Source organism: Euwallacea fornicatus, chromosome 14, assembly GCF_040115645.1.
Source record: "Euwallacea fornicatus isolate EFF26 chromosome 14, ASM4011564v1, whole genome shotgun sequence".
Classification (NCBI taxonomy): domain Eukaryota; kingdom Metazoa; phylum Arthropoda; class Insecta; order Coleoptera; family Curculionidae; genus Euwallacea; species Euwallacea fornicatus.
This window is the reverse complement of record NC_089554.1, coordinates 4,795,246-4,820,936: the sequence shown is the minus strand read 5'-3', so window position 1 is coordinate 4,820,936 and position 25,691 is coordinate 4,795,246. Positions and strand designations below refer to the sequence as shown.

The 25,691-nt window shown below is 36.2% G+C and overlaps 1 protein-coding gene across 1 annotated transcript in view; it reads right to left on the bottom strand.

The window, feature by feature from the left end:
* The window catches only part of LOC136343427 (uncharacterized), a 56,816-nt gene that overhangs the window by 7,569 nt on the left and 23,556 nt on the right, over nucleotides 1-25,691 (bottom strand). Inside the window, exons 8-10 of the mRNA XM_066290151.1 lie at nucleotides 7,058-7,375; nucleotides 6,840-7,004; nucleotides 5,520-5,729 (exon numbers count right to left, since the gene is read on the bottom strand). Of these exons, the coding sequence (XP_066146248.1) occupies nucleotides 5,520-5,729; nucleotides 6,840-7,004; nucleotides 7,058-7,375 (693 nt within the window). The remainder of the gene's footprint in view (nucleotides 1-5,519; nucleotides 5,730-6,839; nucleotides 7,005-7,057; nucleotides 7,376-25,691) is intronic.

Here is a 25,691-nt window from a genome sequence, read left to right as displayed (position 1 = left end):
GGCGGCATTCAATCCAACAGGTGGTTCATTACAGGATTGCAAGTCTGTGACCCCCTGCACCCTCGTTTCTTCACCGCTATTCCAACAAATTCGTTTAATACATTATTATTGGATAGCGAAGCAGAAGGAAAACTGGAAACGCGAGACGAAACGAAAACGTTTCAGGGATTCTTTTCCCTCGATTTGAGCTCCACAAGTTTTCGCATCAATGAAATTATACGAGTCATATCCAATGAATTAAACATGTAAAATCGACGTGGTATCGTACTCCTTACAAATTTGTCATTATGTCTGAAAGAGTTTCTAACCTCCTTTCTAACAGATATAAAATTACAAATCGCAATGAATGCCATCTGAGTGCAGAAGGTCGTTGCAAAGGCACAAAGCATATTGCCTTGGCTACATTAGTTGAAGGCGTTTTAGGGTGGGACTAGTTTTTAAATTGGAGCAAAGCCCGACATTGTGCTGTCCATAGGTCTTCCCACATTTCATTATTGGCAATAATTTTTTCTAGTCTGAATGCGTGTTCATAAAAGGTTGCATAGAAATATGTTGGGAACTATATGCTATTGTAACTTGTCAAAAATCCTGGCTTGCCCTAAAATGCAGATGTTTCCCTCTGTATATATGAAAGACAGTAAGAGACGCCAAAAATTTAGAAATACGGCTACTGTCGATTTTAATTAGAAATGGGCTAATTTCTAATCTCATTAGTTGAATCCTAACCTGAACCAATTCCATGGAGATATTATGTCTGAAGGTGTTCCTCTCTGCCCTAGCCCTGAATGTACCTCAAATGTACATCAAAATAGTTTAAAATACCTCTATCGCCTGCTTTCCTTACATGTATACCTACTCACATACTTCACTTAAAGTCTTAGCCCTTGATCCAATCCTAGAAAAAGTATTTTCAGTGTGAACATGGTTGAATTATGTTTCATGCTATTAAAATATGAAGTTATAGAAGTAAAGAATTAAAAATCCTCGAAAGTTTTAGAGATATCACTAATCCAGGAAAGCGTGGAGTAACCGCAATATTACATTTCGGTGTACACCTAGAGTTTCAGGAAATATGTCAGCAATGACACATGTTTTTTGCCTGTGGAAAGACCTTACTTTTTTATAAAGTTACTTGGGTTTTTCACTTGTGTACAAGCAAAAAAAGGTAAAGGAACTTCTGAGCAATTATCCTAAGGTTGATATGGCTTTTTGGGAAATTACTATAGGTAACTCGATCAAGTTAACCTGTGTACTTTCGAAGAAATCTAGAAAAGAAGATAGATGGGGTGCTTTATAGATTAATAAGAATCCAGGAATCCAAGCAGGAGAGAGGCTGGAAGAAATGACACAATTGCAAACCATCATGAATTTAAATAGCTATTGCTGAACTTTGTAATATTAATAAAATTTAAGGAATATACATTATTTCCATTAGAAGCCCGGGAACAAGTAATCCAAGTCATTTGCCTGTTAAAGTAAAATAATCTTAAAAATAATTTTTATCATGTAGATGCAGCAAGATTGACGAACATTAAAGCATACAAATAGAATTCAAAATGCTTTAAAAATAGATTACAAACCCAGATTAAAATAGTTGTAAACAGAGGACATAGGAGTGTTTTACCTTCTCGGCTTAGGCTTTCCTATCTATTATATATTTAACATTAAAAACTGATAAATATGTGCAATAAAATGACTGCCGGTATTTGAGTATTTCCTCTCACGTATCAGCACCGAAAATAATCGTTTCGGCGTCAGATGAACGTAATACAAAAACTTCATTGTTAACGGACTACAAACAAGCACCACCGAGTGGGGTTCGTTTCACGCGAGAATCTTCTGGCGATGTGTCTCATTTGTGGTTTTATATCGTAGGGAGACGTCTTTTGACTTACCCTGAACATCCAAATTGTGAAAATTGCTACTACAGATGGTTTAGGAATGCACAAACAGCTATTTTGGCCACTAAACGTCGAAAATTTCCACAGACAACACAGAAATAAAAGCTTAAAAGCCGGTTCGAGACTGAAAGCGACGGACTGGCGGGCTGGGTTGGCAACCGCGCAAACGCGTGCCGGGGAGATGCAAGGCCTACTATGATATTAAAAGGCAGGCAATTAAACATATAGTCCATTCATGATTTTTTTAAATCCTCATATAGTCTCTGTATACTACGAGAGACGTCGGCAGTCATTTTCGGATTTCAAATGCTTGTTATTATTATGTAAGCAGATTTGCAAAATTATTTTTCGGCTATTTCGAAAAATAAAACAAAATTACCAAATCTTTTTTCTTTTGTAGTGTCACTTTATGGCATTTCTAATGCCAAGAACGACTTATTTTTTTGTTAATACGACCCTGGTAACTTTTTTGTCACTTTAAAACAACGTTTTATTGCAAATTTATTGACGTATGACATCTAGTAGTTGACACAATGTCTTAGCGTTTATTTACATTTTTATTATTTTTTAGGATAAAATTTGCAACATATTTTAGTGGTATACACATTTTTCGTTAATAATATATTCGCACATGCCCATTTTATGCATATTTCTCAGGTCTAAAGGAGTTCTGTACTGAGCCTAAATGACTTTCAGTGCTTTCAGATTGTCAGGAAAAATTTTAAAATTGTTAAGGCAATATTCACCGAAATTCATACGCAAACATTTCTAACTCTAAAGGTCCTAATTTCTTCCAAAAGCTCGAGCATCACACAGCATCACAACGAAACATCTAAGCAGTTAAAGCACTCAATTTTAAGTGGCAAAGTAAACATCGGTCGACTGTACCCAAACATTGATAATTTTCATTGGACATAATGCAAATATTTATGCAGATCTACGGCAATTAAAATGTATTAATAGAACCATTGGAATAATATTTTTGTATCAAAAACAGGACATATTTAAATTGTGCAGTAATGAGTGGAATTTAATTATTGCACCCAGTGCAATTCTGAGAGTTTATGGTCTTCTAAAAGTTAAAGTCACTGTAGAAGAAGCGCGTTACTGTGGATCTACAGAATTCAGGACGGTTTAATTGAACTGCAGTAAAATTGTTAATCGACACATCGCTTTATTACAGTTACGTTCGTAATACTTATTCAGCTACCGCTATTTTATTATGCCATGGAATGCCAAGTACTTCTCTAAGAAATGTACTACTGCAGAAGGAAAGGCCGATGGGATCGGTAATATTTATTGACCTGTTTGGCTTTCTGAATGGATTCGTTGATGACTCAATAGTCATGCTACTATGTCATTTTAAAGCCTCATTCGCTCTTATTTAACTCACTGGTGGGTGTGAGGAACGGTATCTATTATTATAGCATTAAGGTTTGAAATGTTTCAGTTAAAGTCTTATAACTGAACGACTATATCAACATCTAAATTTATATATCAACATCATTGGCTCATAGTCAGTGAAATACGCTGTGCCGCGCACTTTTAAATAGTTTTTTCATGTGAATTTAATAATGGCAATTAAAACATTAACAGTTAGGCCGTTTGCATTTTAACTAAGTATTTTGGAGTGTCATTTGCACTATGCAGAATCTCCATTAACGGTAGGCTAGAGGCTTATTGTTATGCAGAATAAATTGGAAATTCGCATTAAAATGTTACGAGCATACTGTGACCTCAGATATTCCGGTTGATGAACAGATGTCACAATCACTTTCAGATAATCACTGTGTTCCGGGACTAGTGTGGAAAAGTGATTGAGCTTTTCCGCACGCGAGTCGAAAAGAAAGCTTTACATAGAGGCAAAAAACACCCTAATAAAGCAATCATCGTCCTTGTCATTGACATCTCTACTGCCTTTGCCGATCTTTTATTTATGAAATCGACTGATTGCAGCATAAAGTCTGGACGAAGATTTTATAATGTCGCTCTCTTCGCTTCGGTATCTTTTAAATCGGGCATAAAAATCGCTTATTTTAGCTGAGAATAATAATTGAAATATCGCTTTACCCACGGAAAAGCATGGGACGTGCATACATGGGCGTTCATTGTTTATGGCTTAAGCAAAACAAAACGTGGAATTTCTCTCACAGTAATCCCATTATCGATAAAATGGTAATGGCCCATATTTAGTTTCAGCCTCAGAATGGAAGGGCCCTTCCATGTCAACTGAATACACGAAAATCCCCCTATTTTCTTTCTAATAGAGATGTGACAGATTTCTAAAGGGGGTACAAATAAAACCCTTCAACAGTCCAATTTAAGCGACTTGGGGATGCAGAGAAAGGAATTTCAGTTATTTTTTTACACTCCAGATTAATTCAAACTCTCTCATTCCATATAGAAAACATAGGAATATTTTCCATGTAAATCAACTATTCGATATTTTACAGATAGATTTGATCTGTCTAATATGTTTTAGTTCTGCTTCTATTACATGATTTTTTACAAATATCACCAGCTTGACATCCTCACCAAAAAAAGTTAATAACTAGAAGTTCCAGCTTTTGGTTTATGCCGCTTGCATAAGTTCAATATTGGTTTTTGGTTCTAGAAACACCGATATTTCACAATCATCGAGCTTCGCTTTAGAACTTGCAAAAAGTAGATTTTTTCCTAATTTGGAGAGTTTGGAGTGTCGTTTTGCATTGGTTTTTGAGGAAAGGAATAGGTATATGTGGGAAAATTAAATTTTATATTTTTGCGTTATATGTAAATGATAGATAATGTGAATCTATCATTCAACAACTTTGGAAAACAGAGTAAAGTAATATTCACTGAGTAATGACAGGAAACCAGTCTGTCTGGTCAATTTTCTCGAAAACATTCACATGCCAAATAAGATGAGAAAGTTTATGAAGCGAGAGCCGTTTGCAATAATTTATTAAATAAACTAGATATTACGTAAGGTCTGAATACTCCATGTAGGGCCTGCAGTGTTGCAAGTATATATTCCAATGTATATTAAAAGCTGGTTAATATAGAAATATATACATATCTTTGCGACAGCTTAATGTCTCTTTGAAATAGCTACATAAACGGCTGAAATACTTACTGCATACGTTTATGGAGTTTAAAGTACATGTTAAGGACTGCAAGGAAATATGAACATAGGGTTTCGCATTACTTCTTTGGACAAATATTGCATATTATCTAAGATTTATGAAACATTCTGTTGGAATAGCCGTGTGAAGACTTGTCTAGAGGTAATGAAACAGTTATTATTCTATTCCTTAAATAGGCAATTGGATTTTACTTCTCTCACAACAAAAATACCACTTCACATCCCATGAGAGATGTAGATACACCAATTTCGAACGAACAGGGAATATATACATATATAAAAAAAATCAGTTTGGATTTGAATCTATGGAGGAAATCCGATACTACTTCATCGTTGCAGATCGTGCATGGTGCATTTTGTGATATTTTATTGAATACCATTATCAAAATATTTCAGCTATTTATGAGATACGCAGGAGAACATACTTTGCCCAATTCTTCAAAGTAGAGCATTAAGATATGTCCACACAGGTTTGTTCAAACGCACAAACTCACCTTCTTCTGCTGGAGGGGTGGGTGTTTCTTCTCTATTTTCGCTGCAAAACTCCTCGAAATCAAACTCTTTTGTCTCGTTATTTTCTTTCATCAATGGGTTATTGGAAAACGGATTGAAAGTACCGTCGAAGGGATTATTGTTAACCATTCCCTCGGCCGCTGATTTAGCTTCGTCATTATGTAAACTATTAAGACTATCGCCGTGCAGCCCTGCAAAGATTTATTGTTTATATTAAATAAGAATCTTTTTGATAAAAAATTGAAACATTATTGTAAATTAATAACTATTTTGTAAATAATAATAAATTTCCTTGGTAATAAGGAGCTCCGTCCGCATGAAAGTGTGATAAATGGAAGAACGAGGTTTCGGGCAGTTTTAATTGGACCTCGATTTCGTAATTTCCCGCGCTATTTAGTATACTATAGTAGTTTTACGTCATTACGGAATTCCCCCTTTTTTTTAAACACAAAAGTGTTTTTTTTTGCCACAGACAGAACTTCGAGGAAGGGGGAAAATGAACTTCTGAAATGTAGACGCACGCCGCAATAGCACGATCTACGAGTAATAGAGTGCGCCAAAGCCATTCTCAAATGGTTGACAACTCTTACTAGTTTCCCGAAATTTTTTTTCTATTCTTTCAAACGTTGGATAGTTGCAGACTTTCAAAGAGTAAACAAAGAAAATATTTTCTCCTACTGAAAAATCTAGAATTATTATTTTCCTTCGAAGCGAGGAAAGTAATTGCGTGCGGGAAAAGCGCATTTTAAGACGCAAAAGATTTTATTCTTAAGCGGGATGTTACTGGACGAATTAATTTTGACATATACACCACATTGAATCATAGCTCTTCTTCGAAAACTTGCAACAATAAGCGATTGTTTGTATCCATGTCACCCCATTCATCAAAAGTCGGTCTCAACTGTGCTATACGAGCTGTATACAATGTCTCAACATTATCAATGAACTCGATTAAATGAGCGTGACTTTTGCCGCGACCGAATTGCGATTTCAAGGTATTCGTGCATTTTGTTTCCTGACCATCAAAACGGTTCGAGTTTTTGCAGAACTGGCAAGTTAACAACAAATAATGAAATTAGCTGTTGTTCTACCACAACAAGCATCCTCGCCGCCACCGCAGCACGAAAAAATAACGCAATTAATGGTAAATCCAATAGAAAGGCGACACTCATGGGAATGGAAATTTATAAGTCACTGATGGTCATCCGATTACAATGTTGTGCCAAAAGAGCAGCAAGGACGAAACTCACAAACATCTGCGATGTTTACTGCTTGTCTAGACAATGAAGCAGCTTTCTTACCTTTAACCAGCGATTCGGTGAAGGCTTTCTCCTTTTCTATGGGGGATAGCAGGTCGTCTACGTTGGTTTCCGGTCCGAAATCATCGTCGAAGGGAGCTTCTGCCACCGAGTTCTTTGTCCCGTTCGATTTTTCACTCCCAAATATATCTTTCGACAAGTCTGTTCCTGAGATTTAAAACACTCTGCTTTGTGACAATATTCAAATGCAAAGATCTCACCGTTTGCCTTAAAGTTGTCAGTTAAATTCAGCAACAATCCGTCATTGGCACTTTTCTGCAAATTAATATTGTCGGCGTCCACCACGTCCAAATTTTTCAGAGATCCATTCGAATTGGTGAACGGATTGTTGGCATTGTCTAAGCCGGCTTCCATATTGCTCGCCGATAATGTTGGCCCGTTTTTATTGGCCCAGCGAGGGGCCTCCGCTGCTATCTGATGAGGATCCCTCAGAAAAACCACTATTACTGAGATATTGTCAGTGGAGCCCTGGTAGCAAGCCAATTGAGCTAGGTGTTTGCTTATACGTTCTGTGTCGTCTGGAATTCAAAGGAAAGTGTTAATTTTGTGATGAGTGATAGAATGAATTGGCAATTTTATAGTTGAAATCATCTCAAAAATTATTAATTGACTCTCTATTAAATTCAAGATCATCTTTCTGCGTCGAGAAAGGTTTTGGCAGGAGAATTTGATGTACAGTGGCTCAAAGTGAAAAAGATATACCTCATAAATTCATATATTTTTATTCAAAAATTTGCATTTTTGCAACTTTACACATAATTCAAAGTACTATAGTATATTATGACACCTACTTATTCAAATGAATGCTCTAAATAAACAAATTGACTGTGCAAATGGACATCAAAGCTTAAATGATACAGATTTGAAGTATTTATTTTATTGCCTGAAAAAGCACGAAATGTATAAAAATTGATTTTGGTTTATTTACGATGCATTTTATTGATATTGACCATCTAATTACTTTTGTGGTTGTTTAATTCAATATGGGAAGACAAACAACTCTAAAAGAACTCGAATAAACTATTTCTCACCATAAAAAGAGGAAAACTATTAAGGTAATTGCTAAAATAGTTTAAAAAAGTGCGGCGACTGTTTAACATATTATAGAAAAATACGAGAACAAAGTATGAAAAAAAGAGCTAAAAAGAAATATTCATGGACGGTGACGAAAGATGGATTGTACGAAAAGTTAAAAGAGATCCCAGATCAAGTGTCCTTAACTTACTATTGAGGTAGAGAAATAATTATATAAGACAGTTAACTCATAAATAATAAGAATTATTTTATGAAAACACAATCTTCATGGTAAAATTTCCAGGACAAAACCATTTGTTAGTGCTAATAAAAAATTAGAGTAGATTTTGCAAAAGAACATCAAAAACGGGATATGGAGTTTTGGGACAAGGTGCTATTTACCGGTGGAAGCAAATATAATCTATTTAGGTCAGATGGGCGTGGATGCCTATGGAGACAACGTGGTGAAGAACTTAAGAAAGAAAATTTGCGAGCTACTGTGAAATACGGCGGAGGAAGTATACTAATTTGGAGATGTATATCTGCCTCTGGCACCGGAAAATTTCATTTTATCGATGACATAATGGCCAAATACGATTATATTAACATATTAAAACAAAATTTAAGATCTAGTGTAGAACAATTGAATATTGCAAATTCTTCTATCAAGACAATAACTTAATATATGCAGCCTTTGTGGTTAAGGAATGACTTTTATATAATTGCCCTTATGTGCTTGACACACCGCCCCAGTCACCAGATATTAATATAATTGAAAATCTTTGGGCCAAATTAAAAACGGAAATTAGGAAACGTAACATTTCGAACGAGGAAGAAGTAAAACAAGCCCTGTTGGAAGAATTGGAAAAAACCATCCGATTACCTTAAGAAATTAGTAAAAGCAGTTCCAAATACATTACGTGAAATAATATTAAACAAATATTTACCGACAAGATTTTAAATTATGTGTTTGAAGGAAATAATCTGATTATTGATTGACTGTATCATTTAAACTGTAATGTTCATTTGCGCAGTCAATTTGTGCATATGTTTTTTTTAATTAATAAAAGCAGTATATTGTTCATTTAGGGAATTAGTTAGAATAAGTGGATGTTGTAATACACTATAGAATTTTGAATTATTTGTAAAGTTAAAAAAAAGCAATTTTTTTAAATAAAAATATATCAACTTATCAAGTGTATCATTTTCACTTCGAACCATTGTATCTCAGTCCGGAGAGACTTGAAAAAACGTAAACACGCTAGATTAAAATTCACATCACCCAAGTTTTGCATTCTGGGAATACCGAACTCGTTTTTTGGCGCTCTTAGGACAAAAACTCTATTTCCAAAGGTAATAATATACAAATACCAAGGTCGCCGACGACACACCCGTTAGGACTAAATGTATGAGTAGGTATATTTGGCTACACGATCATTGGCCTTAACATTTACCAGGCAAGTTGACTGCAGATGGATATTAAGACCTTTTAAGGATCTAGCTTGCGGATTAAATCGATAAGAAGATTTGCCTCAAATGCTTAAACGACCTTTGGTTGCAATAAGATGCTGTTTTGTCTTATAACGGTAGAAGAACGGCCGATTATTTGTCTGAATGACTAAATTGTTTGAAATGGCTCTACCGAGACATTTCAAACAATTTAGACGTGTTTTGGTCGGCACATTCACCAGATCTTTCCCCGTTAGATTATTATATAAGGAGAACTATGAAAGACCTCATTTATAAATGTGTTTTCATCGGTATTACTGAGCTGTCAAGAAAGCTCGTCACAAATTAAGGGCTGAAATAAGAAGAAATGTTTTAAGAGGTACGCACAATCGAACAAGACGCTTGGAACTGGGTTCGGAAATGAAGCGTGGACCCTTTGAGCTCCTCATTTTATTTGGAACACGCGGTATTCGTGAAACTTCTAGTATTTAAGGCGATGAAGGTACAACAATCAGATTTGCACACTTTCGAAATGACATAATTATGAATATCAATAATGCATAAGTATGGAGCGCATTAAAATAGCGCTGCAATCCACAACCGAATAAAGGAATGTTTCCATATTATTTTCATTCTATCAGTAATATCTTGCTCCAATTACTGTGCATGACTGATCTAGGTGAAAAAGACATTAAAGGGAATGTATGTTAGAGATGGAGAGGCGCTTGGATGGCCACCGAGCGAATCACGATTTTCTCACTTCGGTCTGAGTCAATAATTTAACACAGAAATGGCACTTAATCGCAATACGGGGAAATGGCTTCATTTTCACTAGAGCAATCTGAAGTTGCCACCTGGGTGGTGTCAGAGGTTGCAGAATCGGTAATGACGAGTTTCCTAAGGACATCAATCACGCCTGCTAAATGCATGATAAAATGTAGCCATCAGCGGTAATTCGTTACCCATAGTTTACTGAACCGTAACAGCTATTATCAGCTTCCTGAAATCGACAAAACGTGGCGAAGGAGCGACGAAAACTGTAATTATTGCTCATAATCTTAATCTGCAATAATTACATTCAATTTATTGACCGCTTTAAGCAATACCAGATTAGTGCATTTGTATGAATATGAAATATGTCCAGTGATCATGACCGTCTAATTCATCCAGTAAGTTTCGAAATGGCGTCTTCTCATGGCAAAAACCGATATCACTAAAACCATCTGGCAAAGATGCACCAAGAAGTAAAATGTAAACGTCATTTCTCAGCAGTAATCTGATCATCTGCCCACTCTTTTAACCTCTTCTTATTACTTCTGACCTGAGATTTACAACCTGATAAGTCTAAATATAAAACCTTAAGTATCATTCCGTGTATTCACTAAGGCCTCACAAGAGAAGGTGATGGGTTTACAAATGGCATGTTCGTAGCGGATTTGCGGCGCAATATTGAACGTGTTCCGATCATTATTTTGTAGTCAGTTGTAATTACTGTAGTCGCCAAACAGATGGTGAAAATAAAGAAAACAAAACTCATAAAGGAGGTGTAGGTGACAAGACATCGGGGGCGAAGGAATGCTCGCATTAAGCGTTAAGTGAAATGAGTGGCCGGAATTGTGAAGTAAGAGTGTTTTAGGATTAATCACAATATGGAAATTTGTGGACTGGAAATCGGAAGTTGCTTCACAGTTAACTGGGCTGTGGGGGTAAATACGCGTGGCAAGATATGGAGGACCTCGGCGTGGAGTGCTGATGGAAGAAACGCATATGAACAGATGAGCTCGCCTCCCCTACCCACTGAATTGTGGTATCTAGAAGAATATTCGCAAAAAACCCTTGAATGCGAAGTCTAGACCTTCCGACATGGCTGGATTGTCTAGTATTCGGACAAATATTCCCTCTTCTTCATCCACAGTCATAACCAGTCTCACCTAGTTTGTCACAATGTCTCTCTAAAAGGTTCACGATGTGGTTGCCTATTATTGGGATAATCTTCCAGTTACCTTTCAGCAAAGCGGCGACTTGTGGAATTTGTTTGCGCATACCCACAAACCGCACTTTTCGTCTCATTATTAGTGAACTTATCGTGTTAACACGCTCGTGAAGGTACAACTCAATTTTCTCATCACGCTAATGAAGCAAGTCGTTCGTTAGTTAATCACAACTAATTAGTAATATTACAAACGTCAGTAAAAATGTCAAAATAACGCCGACAAATAGAATGTCAAAAACGACATTCTATTGTTTTCAGGACCAACGAGCGGTACCCTAGTACTGCTAGTTTGCTCGCATTACCACGAATAGTGCGAGTAATTAGTTGTATTCATCCAGCCCTGGGCATTGCACTAAAAAATATTGAGGTTTCTGCCGAAGATAATTTTAGAGCTCCATGACAATTAAAAACAACTGAACATCATTTCCGCGTAAACGTCGTAACGATTAATTTTTCGGCCGTGCTAAAAATCATGAGGGCGCTGCAATTTTCGAACCGAACATAAAAAGAAGTGGCTCGAGTCCAGGCCAATGGCGCAAACAACAAATTAAGTTTCATGATGATGTACTAGAACGAATGTGTTATCACTAATGACAGCGCACTGAAAAACTTACGTGAAAACGCCTTAAAAAACGGTTAGAGTTATGAGTTTGTTGCCTCATTCTGTTTTGATGCAGACGAGTTCAGAGAATCAGGGTCTAGAAACTCTAAGGTTGATGTAGAACCCTAATACGCAAGAAACCTCTATTCTATCGGAGTACAAAGCGGCCACTATCAGCATCACTATCATCATATATTTGGAAAAGAACCTCCTTGGAAATTCTGCCACGACAGTACCCTTTAGTCATAAACCGTAAAGCCTGCGGTTCAATAAACCCTGTTTAGTCACCGTTCGCTGCAAATGATCTGCAGGTGGTGGCCAACACCGAAGATGATGAACTCTATTCGTTGTATTCGCTACAAGAAATGTATTGTCTGGCACTCTGGTCGTGGGCCGAACTGACCTCGTTATTTATTTTTGCTCTCTTTGGTGAGGAAGGGATTATGTCATAAGTACGCTCATCGTGGCTCTGGGAGCTGCAAACTCACTGCACGCAGAAGGAAAATAATCCATCCTCAATTACCGCCTAACTATTTTTAAATATTTACAAACACTCCCGCGATTGACTGCGTAAATAAATATTGGCATCTGCTATTACTTAGCATTGGGCGAATAAAAGCCCCTGCTAGGCCTAATCCGGGGTCGCTGATGCTTTTTAGTAAACTGGCACATCACACGCTCAAATATGTTATTAGCGGCCTCCTAACAAGCCTCTTCAATGATCTGAAGGGGAATCTATTTGAACGGTTTCATACCCTTCACTTCCTTCAGTTATCGCCGGTATTTATAGCCATTTTTAAAAGTAGCAGACAGTCCGTAAATTGCCTTCTAAACACAAATGATGGCCGCACCAAGGAGCTCTTCATTTAGCACGTACCACAAGTGAACCCTCTGCTGTCTAGAAGTTATTTTTATACACGTGTAAGTGTTAAAAACAGTTGCTTCAAATTAATGCATTCTTATTTCCATTGAATCCTGTCCATGTAACTGTGTTCTAAGCTTTCCAGAAACTTTCCGGTCGAATTATCTGACCTCGAATTCTAATTGAGTACAACCAATAACACTTCCGATGAAAGCTTTTTAAAATAGCTGATAATAAATTTTTGAAAGGGAGCCAAATCACAGGAATTTTGGCAAAGCTTCAGTTTTCCCCGTGTTATTAAACATTCCACCGATTGGAGAAATTACTGATTCGTTATCTGAAAGTCTCCGCTGTGAAGTTCCGGTAACTTTACGAAATCGAATGAACACCGGACAAATTGCATTCGCCGTGGGCATTTCCGAGATGGAAATGAGCAATGTGAAAACGGAAACAGCGCATATTTCCAAAGTTTAAATTAAAACGCCTAATTTGAACTGACTTCTGCATTATTCTAAATTAAGCCGTACTGTGGGGAGAAGAACTCTTTTGGCACTAGGGGACAACATTCCCCGCCTACACAAATTGCCATACCGTCATCGTCTACGAAGAAATCGCAGCTTTATAAATTACATACCATACAGCGGGAATTCATTTTCTCTGTCCTCAGCTTTGAGCTTGGGGCATAAATAGATTGGCCATAAAGAGCAATTATAAATAGAATCCATTAAACACTGTCATGTCGACCAGCATCTCTTGGGTGTCCGTGACCGCAGAGATATCGATACGGGATACAGAAGTAAAATAAATTTAATCAGGAGCAACATTATTAATGTACTGTACATTAGAAGGTTACAACGTAGATTGTTTCAACGTACGCTCAATGGGCTCCAATGACGGCTTGAATCGAGATGCATTTTAGATGCATAACATGAAACGTTCGAGATGAGTAACTGTCATAACATGCAATGCGAAGATAAAATCGATTATCTCTTCATGATTCTTGTCCATCGGTATTATTGAACCTCTACGTGTAGCGATAACTTGCAATCGATTTTTTTTTCTGTGGAATTCGCAATTACTGATTTTCCTCACTTAGCTGATGAGAATCAGTGTGACTTAAAATCAACATTGACCAGGTCAGCGTTAAAGCGAACGACAATTTATTTTCCCCCGGCTTGCTTAAAACGAAATACTGAACATAAAATATGGATGGGCAGTGCAAGACGGCAGAGTCATTAACCGACAGTTATCTACATAGTTGGTCTCATCATATAATTGTCTTTTTATGATGATAATTACATCTTCACGAAGTTCTGAAAAAGTGAGAGGTGAGATTTATTTTGTTTCTAGTATGTTTCAACAGCAATTTTCTCAATTTTTATTTGTAATAGAGAAACAACGAGGAGGTGGAAAATACTTGGTGCGAAAAATAGCCTCATTGATGAAGTATATGTTGAAATTTTCTCATAAGATGCACAATTTATAGAGCTTACATCGCACACCTCCATTGCAATGCTCATAGCTTTGCTTCTCGTTTTGCAAACTTGGATTGGGTGACAATGAACTGCCTTAAGAGGTTTACATGAGTACTCGCGGTTTTAAGTTGTGTCTTACTCTACAAAACTGGACACGTGAGTCCTCTAATCATTTATCTCTGCCAGGGTCGGTCTCAGCAAACTTGGCTAAATGTTTTTATTACTCTCTGCCTCCTTTTCTTAAGAAAAACTGCCGACCAGGAAAGTTAGCCACCCAAACTTATTTTCCCCCATAAAATCGATACTGATTCTTGCTATTCCATATTTACCAATACCCGTCTAGCTACGTTCCACACCCACCTAGTTTCCATTTAAGCACTTAATGCGTTTTTCCAGCAACAATGGCTATCATCTGGAAGCCACTGAACCTACACTAGGATAGATTAGGTTTGGAATATATGGTAGTCACGATCCCACGATAAACGTTGAATCATTGCTTTAATTACTATTTCGCGTATATCGGAATATTTATGTAATAACACGTAATGTAAGGTTTTACGAGCCGAGTGAATTTATGGCCGAACGGACTTGCGATGGAAACCATAAATGGACAAGTGGAGACTTAAGTCAAAGTTAAATTACCTCGGAAATACCTTTACCTGTTAAAAGAAATGTGTGTCCGTTTGTCAACGTTCGGTTATTATCAGTTGCACAGCAAATAAACAAGTCATCTCTTTTATTCTACTAGGATTATAAAATCGCCTGCTTTATTGTACTAGGAACAATGAACTGGCTCATGGATACAAAATATTATTATAAAGCGCCTTTTATACTCAAATTGGACATAAACCAATTTTATAGGACATTTCCAGATGGACGCAAGCACAAGTTCATATCTCTCGTATCCAGCTGAGGAGAGGTCACTGACCTTAAAAAATGATTTATTCATATCAATAAAATGTAAACCAAGTTTCGGATGTATTATTTTAGTAATTTTGCTTTTAAATGAGAGGTCGAGAATTTATGACTTCTTACCAATTTGTTTGACTTTAGATTGCTTATAACGAAATATTAAACAGTCTAGAAATCTATTTCTCCTCTTCACTGCCTCTCCAATCCCTTCAACAACTCTAATAATTATAAAATCACATAATAGAACAAATAACCACTTTCAGTATATCAAAAACCATCTAACTTTCGTTATTTATCACCCGATTACATAGACATTACAAAGGAATGTAAATTCGTCTTGTGGCATTTGCAGCTCTTTCTTGTCGAGCCACACTCGCGATCTAATTTAAAGTAAATTACGAGGGTAAATAAAACATTCTTCAATAACGCATCTGCAAATATATAAATTCTTAACTAAGTGGAGGTGACGCTTCTAAGATTACTAAATTTATCGTTTCACTGGAGGTCTTTGCCTGTCACGATATTTATCATCTAAGGAATCCCGTTATGATAAGTTTAGACCCCATTTTTTTTGCAATAAGTGGATTTGGGGAAGATGGGAATATCAGTTGTTTACCAGTACCTCATAATCCAGCTGCTCGAGACTTCCATTCAACTCGAGAATCCACCTCCGCTTTCGCGCAATCGACGATTTGCATCATCTACGCAACCTCATTAAAATCTTCAAACTAGTTATGACATGAACCCAAAAACTGTTAGGATTATTAATATAGAGTAATTACCTATTGTACGCGATATAACAAGCAAATCATTAAACGAATACCAGCCCACCTGGTAGTTTCGTGCGCCTCACCCCCACATTTTGCAGCAGGATAACAAAAGTTTGCATGGGCGCGTCCCATTCCCTCTTGGGCGAAGTGTCCGCTATAGGCGATAAACCCACACTTTTTCCAATTTTCAGTCGCCCATTTTAATTAGGTTAATTGTTTTGAGGGGCACCTTTAACTGCGGGAAAATATAACTGGGTGTTATATTTTATGAGATTCAAAACATGCGAAATGATATCGTACTTATCTCATGTCTAATGAAAGCATGACTATTTAGGAAGTAGCTGCTGGATATGTACACTTCAGTTCCTTTCTGATTAAGGCCTTCATTCAATTCATTCAAATCGTTTTAGTGAAAACGATTAGAACTACTCGACATTCTATATTTTTAAATCAACAAGAAATCAATTGTCTTTTATCCAATTTTTCGAATAAATATAGGGCGACTCTGAGGGACGGATGATCAAGTGGTAGTTGGAACGCACTTCGCTTTAAATGAAACATCCCGTATATTTTTACGCACGAAATGCGCCAGTTTGCCCAAATGTCACTGAAACAGGAGCATGCACCATTAATTCTATTCATTATTTTCGATTTCTAGGATATTTGTAGCATAAGAGCGGCTTTAGACTGAACAGATTAAAAAATTTTAACGATCAATGATATCTCTATTGACTAAAATGATTACCCGGTATATTATTGATATTACTCTAGCCGCAGCTTTATACAGGAAGTCACGATATAAAGAGTATTTAATCGTGTGTCAAAAATTCAGGAGGTAAATCTATGGGTTATTGCAAGGAAACAAAGTTCGTAAGAATATTGATCCGTTTTTGCTTTCTGTCTGAAATACAGGATTTTCGTAATAAGTCCGTTCCGGCATTAACTTTTTTATAAAAATTGGGGAGCACGAAATAGGTGCAGAGACACGTCTTTTAAGCAGAGAACAATGTTTATACTTTCGCCAGTGCAATCCCCATTGATATTAACTTGAACATTTTAAACGAAAACTATAATACGCTACTGGTTTTTTTAAACGCAAAAATTATTTGCAGAATGCTTCATATTTCTGTTGAAAAAAGGTACCTTGAATATTTTTTATAACGTTTTCAGATTCGCCCCCTGAATTTTTGCCATCCTACTATGAAATACCGTGTATACTCCTTTCTAAAATCGGCTCCAAACGATAGAAGGACACCAGAAAGCCCCTATTTATCCACAACACCACCTGTCACACACAAAGTCCAGGTACAACACAAATCTTCGAATTCCGTGGTTTAGTTATCGGCAAAAGGTGATTTGTTAAGATTGCGATCACACGAATGCCTAATCACTTAGCACGGAGCCGTGTAGGCGTGGAATCACCGATCTAACCAACTGTAATAGCAGTAATAAATCTAGTTCAGATTAATGATTCAAGTCAACCAAAGTAATAGAAAGCCATTTTCGGCCTAATGATGAGTAAATTGCACTGAAGTGAGGCCTTCAATGTAGCGTAAATGCCAAAAATTCCGAAATTAAACCGATTTCTTGGCTTACCTGTAACGAAAAGCACGCACCGAAAATATTAAAATAGTTAGAAAATGACCACTTCCCACTGAGACTGGCTCATCAAAACTGTAATTATTGATGGTCAAACAATAATGAGCCCATTTATCAAATATCTCGAAACTGTTTGACCGTTGAAGATCTTTCACCTCTTATTTGCATATTATGTGATGTTTTGCGATTCAAATTATCTCTTGTCTGTTTACAGTCGGGTAAAAAAAACTTTTAAATATATGAATATAATTATGGGTTTTTAGTTTGTATGTGAACGTATTTCCTGTCACTCTGTATAGATATAAAATCCAGGAAACTCTAACAATTCCACATATTCAGGTCGTGCATACAAACACTCGTGAATTTTTCTTTAATGTGAAACATAACAGTAACGTTTCCTTTCTTTTTTCTTTAATTTATTTATACGATTAATGGAAAATACCGAGTTTACCCTCTCTACAAAAGAGTCTGGGAGGGATTCTAAATGATCGTATAGGTGTGCGTTTACCAGTTTTTCCAAGTGGTACAATTTGATCCGATAAATTTTTGAGTTTGCAGCGTTAATAACTCTGACTATTCAGTAAACCCAAGCTAGTAAAAGTAATGTTCATATTGTGGATTTAACCGATGATCTCATGGGAAGTTGGGGATACGTGCCTCACTTATTAAGGATCCGCATGAGTAATTACAAATGTGTGGAATTGAATAAGCAATTTATTTTAGCGCGTTTAATGGGTGGGGTGCAAAAATATCATAAAATCTAATCGTGGCAAACTTTTACTTTTTTAAATTTCACTTAAATATGTGTAAAATGCTTTTACAATTCTCCATCGTATTGAAAAGCTCTTACGTCTTTCGTGCTACATACACTTGCCTTGTGGTGCTTGCACGAGATGAGCATCAATAATTATTTTTGATTGGATATTTCCGCAATATTCCTTAAGTATATTTGCAGAACTTCTCTTTGATTTTGTCTCTTTTGAAGAAAACGAAGAGAGCACTGTGCTTCCTTGAACTTCCCGTTTCAGTGAAGAAATGATAGATCATTCTGCAGCCTTCAGCAATTTTCAAACAAATCTTATTCTTCGTAGTTGATTCAGCTAAATCCATTTTTAATGTATTTGATTTCTAGTTTATTGTTTAATTATATTTTTGACGTTGTAGCATTGTTGCATTTGTTTGCTGCACTCTGCACGGATCTTGTACATTTGAAATATGTATTCTTTTCTGGCTATTACATAATCTGTTACGAACTTAGGAACGCTTAGATCTTCTTAATCAACCCTTTAGTTCAATCTTTGTTTGGAAAATTCACGTTGGTGGCAACACCATGATCCAGCTCTCACTTCTTCTCCTTCCTGTTTATAAAACATGTTTTAAAGTGGTTCTTCTTCAAATCCATTCAACAAATAAAATTCTAATCTTCGAATAAATTTGTTTTTATCTAACATACGTTTTGTATATAGAAAGTGTTAAGACCTGTGTTTTGTTACATCTAAGTCAACGTGGCAACCGCGCTATCCGCCTCGAAGCGTTGTTTTGTCTTATATATCTACCGTCATACATAAATATTCTTTTTTAGGTATTAGCCCGGCGCCGCATTTTTCTTTGCCCGTATTTATCGATATTTTTGTATCGCGTGAGTTAAGTCACAACTGCACGAGTTCTACCGACACAGGCAAATGCTGACTTTGCGTTTACTTTAATAAAACTCTTTTACATGACAAGATCAAACATTATTGTACAAGTAACCATAAGATGTAATTATTCTTAATGCACTTCTGTAAAAACGGCCTTGACATATCTGGAACGTTAACTCCCGAATCATTACTTTCTACCAACAAACGTTAGTTATGGTTAGGAAGGTTGTTGGTGCGTTTTGCACGAAAGCGTGAACGAATTCAGAGTTGTTCGAACGTGATTATCCAGCCCATAACTATCTTGGCGGCCACTTTGCGGAAACACCCCAATTCGGTCCCACGAGGAGGATCATACACACTTCTGGTCCCTTATTTTGGACCAACCACCAACAGAAGGTACACATTACGTTTGAATCTTTACAGTACGAGCGCCGACGCTCAGCGCATTTTTAAGTACTTAATCATACATTTAATCAGAAAAACAAGATTTTGGCTAGCAGCACACATTGGGTTCATATTTTTATACTATGGACGTTCGCGGATAATAATTTTAGGTGGTCATTGTTGTTAAAAAATCATAATGGCGCCAATCTCCATTCACGGTCTGGGCCCAAGGCCTTTCTTCTCTTTATCCCTACGCAATCAACCCAATTTTTGAATCCGAAGCCATAAATGGAAAGAGAGCGGCTACGATCACCAGAGAAAAACACCTGTAGTAGTTGAAAATTCTTTTAAAAAATATCAAATCGAGTCAAAGATTAAAGAGGAGGGATTTCCTCTATGACTTAAAGAGGAAGAATGCACAACTTGAGGCTGCACATTGCCGGTTTTAGTAAATATTTTACTGATGTTTGTTTGGTGCAGTAAAGCAAAAAGCTTAATTTTCACAACAAGTGCAAGAAACTCGGGATTGCTTTATGCTTGGTAACGCTAATGCCAATTTAATGGCACCAAATCGAGTCGTTGTTGCCTTTGATATTACATTCATCAGATTCAGCGGCGTGTTAACAGCGGAAAACCTTTGCAAAGTACACCTCGGTTGAGTTACTACTGCACTTTCAATAATTCAATGTCTTTCTTTAATCAGTTTATCCTCCTCGTTAATCGACATTTTGCCCCTTTACAGAGTTGGGTGTGAAAATGTTAAATATACCAAGATTTGCTGAAACTTTTATACCATAAAATATTATATTGTGGTTAATTAGCTCGTAAAAGTTATATCAGCGGTTTGTTTCAAGCCGTCCCATATCATGAAAATAATATTGAATTTCCGATAAAAACAATGAACGAAGTGCGACAGAGCAGACTTATCAAAGATAAAAATGTATTTCTGTTGTTATCACGAAACGATATTAGTGCTTACGAGCAAAACGAAGGGAACGTAATTTGTGTAACAATTTATTTAAAATTGAATAGAAAAATTAGTTGCCACTATGTAATTAGTGTATATGACTTAAAAATTCAACATACATACTCTCACGAAGTGCAGAATGCGCGGACGAGCACGCTACGAATACTAATTCACTTGGGCATTAAACCAATGCATCACATGCTGAATATCCCATTTAGTAATTTCGTGCTTGAATCAACCGTCGATTTCTTTTATAATACCAGTATTGTATCAGTCATTTATTAAACCATAACCCGGGTTATGGCACCCACAACATAATAATTATAATTAATTAATTATTATACCGAGTTCTGTTAAATTCAATTTACACACTGTATTCGATTAACCCTTGAATCGAATACGAAATCGAATCCATTCTTCGGATGGTACGCTTTTAGCTTCTTAACAACATACTCAATACTCCCAAATACAGGTGAGTTCACATTAAAGAACCACTGTATAAAAAAGCCAGTAAACGGAAGAGAAAAGTCAGAGGGAGATGCAGCATGGGTAGAAATATGGACAGAGCGTGAGGGATGGATCAAGATTTTAATTTTAGATTTGAGGACAATGATAGATCCCAAGTAAGGGGGAGATGGACTACTATCTAAGGTACTCATGGGACATTGGGTTTTCTGCAGGCACTTAAAGAGAATCGGTAAGTCGGACACTGACGAACGTTGTTTCTGTCAAAAACCGGATAACCCGGAACGCACGATATTTGAATGTCAAAAATTTTCCGATCTGAGAAGAGAACTGACTAACACTTGCATCTAAGAATTTAACAAATAAATCTTTGCGAAACTCCTATTAAAACCACATAGACACTTAAATGCAATTAGAGGGTACCTGAAGGCAGTCATGCAGATAAAGACGCAGGCAGAGTGGATCCACAAAGTACAGAAGAAAGTGTGAGAAGCAAAAAATATATACACAGTTGTCTAATAAAGTATAGATACCTCACTTGAAATATGGGATATTATAAAAAGCTATGACTAGATTTTGAAATAACCATCGAAAGACAACAAACACAATTGTATAACAACGTACTATGTTAATCTATCGACCTTAACAGCCAAATCTCGGGGAAATATCACAAAATGTTCATTTTATGCTCAAAAAGGATACTTTGTTTTTACATTCTGCTTGGAACTTTTATTAGTTTACGATCAATTGACGAGGTGAGGAGTTTTATTTCTTTCATTAACTATTTGTTGGTAAATTAAAACAGTACAAGTGTAAAAATGGACAATAAAATCAAATAAATTTCATAAAAAATACGTGAAATAATTATCAAATTAAAATCAGAAGGAAAATCACTTCGGGAAATTAGTAAAATCGTGTCAAAACCAAAATCTTGTGTGCAAATAGTAATAAAAAACGATCTTAAAAATAATTCTTTAAAAAGTAAATCCCGAAGTGAACGACCTTCTAATTTAAGTGCTAAACGGAGTTAAAAAAAACGCAAGCAGACCAAAAAAATATTCGTTTTTTTTATATTATATTTTCAATAATTTAAAGGGATATGTCTGTCTATTTTTTGTCCTTAAATTGAGTGTTTTGTTATACAATTATGTATGTTATCTTTTTAAGGTTATTTCAAAACCTGGTCCTATTTTTTTTATAATATCCCATATTTCGAGGGGGTATGTACGAGTATACTTTGCTGTACAACTGTATGAGTTTACCATCTGAAGTAATGCCTAGCAATGGTCAGAATGGAAACGGGGTGAAGAATTGAAAGGATATTTAGTGGGTATCCCCTGGGTTGTCCCAAGGGAATCTCACACTTGGAGGTCGACAACACCAACAATATCAAAGGACTTCAACCGAAGCTTAACACAGTGCTCTTATCCGCTACAAAAAAAAGGTTAGAGAACCAACCATCTAAAACTTCCTATGTTTTGGATTATTGAGCCCGCTTTAAGATGCTCATGAAAAACTAACAGAGCAGATTAACGTTTCCATACCATAAAACAGTTATGTGCCGAGTACTAACTTATTTTCGGTTTCACCCAAATTTTCATATATGTATTTTTAAATGGGTGACAGCATTTCTCATGTGGTTTTGTTCGCATTTATTCGAGAAACATTTCAATGGCGACATAGCACGACTTTCATCGTGATTCATTGCGGTACATTTATGTCTGGTTATTTTTAAACTTCTTCATATGTAAACCGTATAAATGTCTTGAGTTTCACGAACCATCGGTCGGGATCTCAAATAACTTGTTTTTAGGAAAGTTAAAAGGCATCGGTGTCCTGAGAAGAATGAGGCAAAATTTTCAAAGAAAAGTTAGAGATACACAGTTAGTCACAAATTAAGTTCTTTCCAAATCGGTATTTCATTAAAAAATTAAATAATAACGTAAATTTTATGGCCAATTTTCAAAAATATCCCGGCGATTCTCTAGACCGTCGGATATCGTAACTCTTAAAATGTTAATTGGAAAGAGGAATCAAGGAATGCGTCATTTGTGTCCCTTTGAATCGACAATTTAAAAATTATTTAACAAAAGGGAGTTAAAATATTTTTTATTTTTTAAACCCTTTTTAATGCGAAGAAGCAAACCCAATTGGGTTAACTATCCACCATATATGATACACCAGCAATACGTCTTAATACTCGTGACCCCATCACCTGCAGTCGCGACTACTTTAATTATATATACCTTACATTTTAAATTATTTATATCAGTTATATGAGCCGAACCTCCTTGATCAATTTGTGGAGACTTTAACACAAAAATTTCTTTCTAGAATTATTATAGATATTCCTGCACGGAAAAATCCGGTCTCATTCCAACACGCTTGCAACTCGCACGTTTAGAGTTAATAGCAAAGCCTGCTAGCAATCTGTTAGTCAATTTTCTAGCACACAGTTAAATTTTTACTATAGAAGTACTTAGAAATATTAAACTACAGATTGCCCGCAATCTTATCTTTAAATTTTAGCGCATTTCTAACACATCGATAAATTTAACAATACAACAAGAACCCATAGTATGATTGGTACGTAGTAATTACTGGAAATGATAATCTATAGATAACGTTATCTAGTACTGAATACGTAATCTACATATAAAGGAACAGTTTTGGAAAACCAAATTAGGAATTATTTGTTGTGCGATTGAGCGAATAAACAAGTCACGCCTTGAATTTTGATTGATAACTGATTTAAATCCAAATAACTATTCAACAGTGAGCTAGCAAATATCTCAAAAATAGTTAAATCTAGAAGCATTTTTCTTTTAAATAAGTGGAACTTTTTTCCCAAATAAAGAGAAAAATTTCTTTGATCAACCAAAATTCTTCTGAATGCTGATAAATGATTATACACGCCTATACACGGTAACTATTAAATCGAAAAACTCATCCACCATTGACTAATTACATACACGTAACTGTAAAAAAATGAAACTCTGTGCGTATGGTATTTAGAAAATGGTGTATGAAAAATCATTATTATCATACAAAATGATGTTAAGTAGTGCTTTCGCCTATGAACGAGAAAGTAGATTATTTTGAAATTACCTATAAAGAAATCGGGGAAAAAATACATTTTAAGTAAATTGCTAAGTGCACTGCTGACGCCCTAGAATCTATGGAACACCTACTAAAACTACTTATTTGATTGAGATTAGGTCTCGAATGCAAGTAGGGACCGCTAGAACAGTGGGACTGCACATTGTTCTCAGTAAAATTAAGCCAAGAATAGGATTCGCACTATGCTCAGAGTTCAGACCAAAACCCTGGTTAACGTTTCGAGGACAAATCATCAGTTATCGTCTTAAAACCGCCGGGAAAAAATTAGTATAAAAACGACAATCAACGCAACTAAAATGTGTAGACTATGAATACGTAAATTAAGAAAATTGAAAAAAATCCTTCTCTCAAAAATTGCGCAAGTTTCAGAGTGTTTCACATATTTCTGAAAAATTTTCTCAAAAGGGTGAGAGATGAGCGATTCAATCGCCGGTGATTCGTCAAAACATTTCTAAAGATGACCGATCCACCACACACGTAGAAAACACATTTTCATATCTTTTTTTCGCTTAGCGCAAAAAGACAAAAACTTATTCTTGGACTGGAAGTGAGTTGATGCATTTATCAAGTAACATGGACATACCTGACCAGTCAAACCACACCTGTCTCACAAAAAATCCCCGCGTTTGATTATTTTCGGCGAAGAAAAAACAGGATTTTCACGCGAAATTCACGCAAATCAGAAAGCTCAAAAGCGGTATTAAGCTCGACTTTCGACTATCGAAGCACACTCGCCACAGGAAACTTCGTTGATTTTGCCGGCCGCCAGATGAGTCACCGCAGGCTGAACGCAACCAAACGAAAGCCCGATCGTGCAGTTCGTGCTGACTGCGATGAGTTGTTCGCAGACAACCGTTACAGGGTGGACTTAGCTTTGGGATACGCTATATAATAATTAGACGAGGGGCTGGTTCGCATAGATTAGTTATGTAAATTGTAATTGGCATGTGATGAATTAGTAATTGGTCACTACAGAACTTGAAAATTGGACATGAATGTTGGACCACCAATCAAAGGGACGATAACCCATTTTGAATGTCGTAGAAGTAGATTTTCGACGGCTGTTAATAATAATATTATTATGTAATAAATGTGGTAAGTAGGTTATTACCGTATGTGAGTGAGGTCCGTGAACCTCATCTCACCGGCTTCATTCGCGAATTTCGCTCGCGTGCGATAATAACCTAGTACCACACGCGTTATACAGGGTGCCCTCTTGTGGAGGTCAGTCATGGGGGTGTACTTGAGAAATCCCAACGGAGGCATATCTGAAAAAAAATAATAGTTGACCATGCTGCGCCTCCGTGTTTACAGCGAACTTAAAGCTAGTTAAAGATTAAAAACATAATTTATTATTTTACTGTTATTCCGACCATGAAATGGGAAATAAAATAGTGCCGCAAACCATCCGACTGTCTACATCTCGAATTGCATTATTACCATTGTTTATACGATATAGTTATAATTATTATGACAAAGCGCACGATTTATATCGTAAAAGCTTTGATCTCGAAGTGTAACTGTTCAACTCATGCTTGCGTTTTCCTTTGGACGAAACAACATTAGTAGTATACTAATTGTCA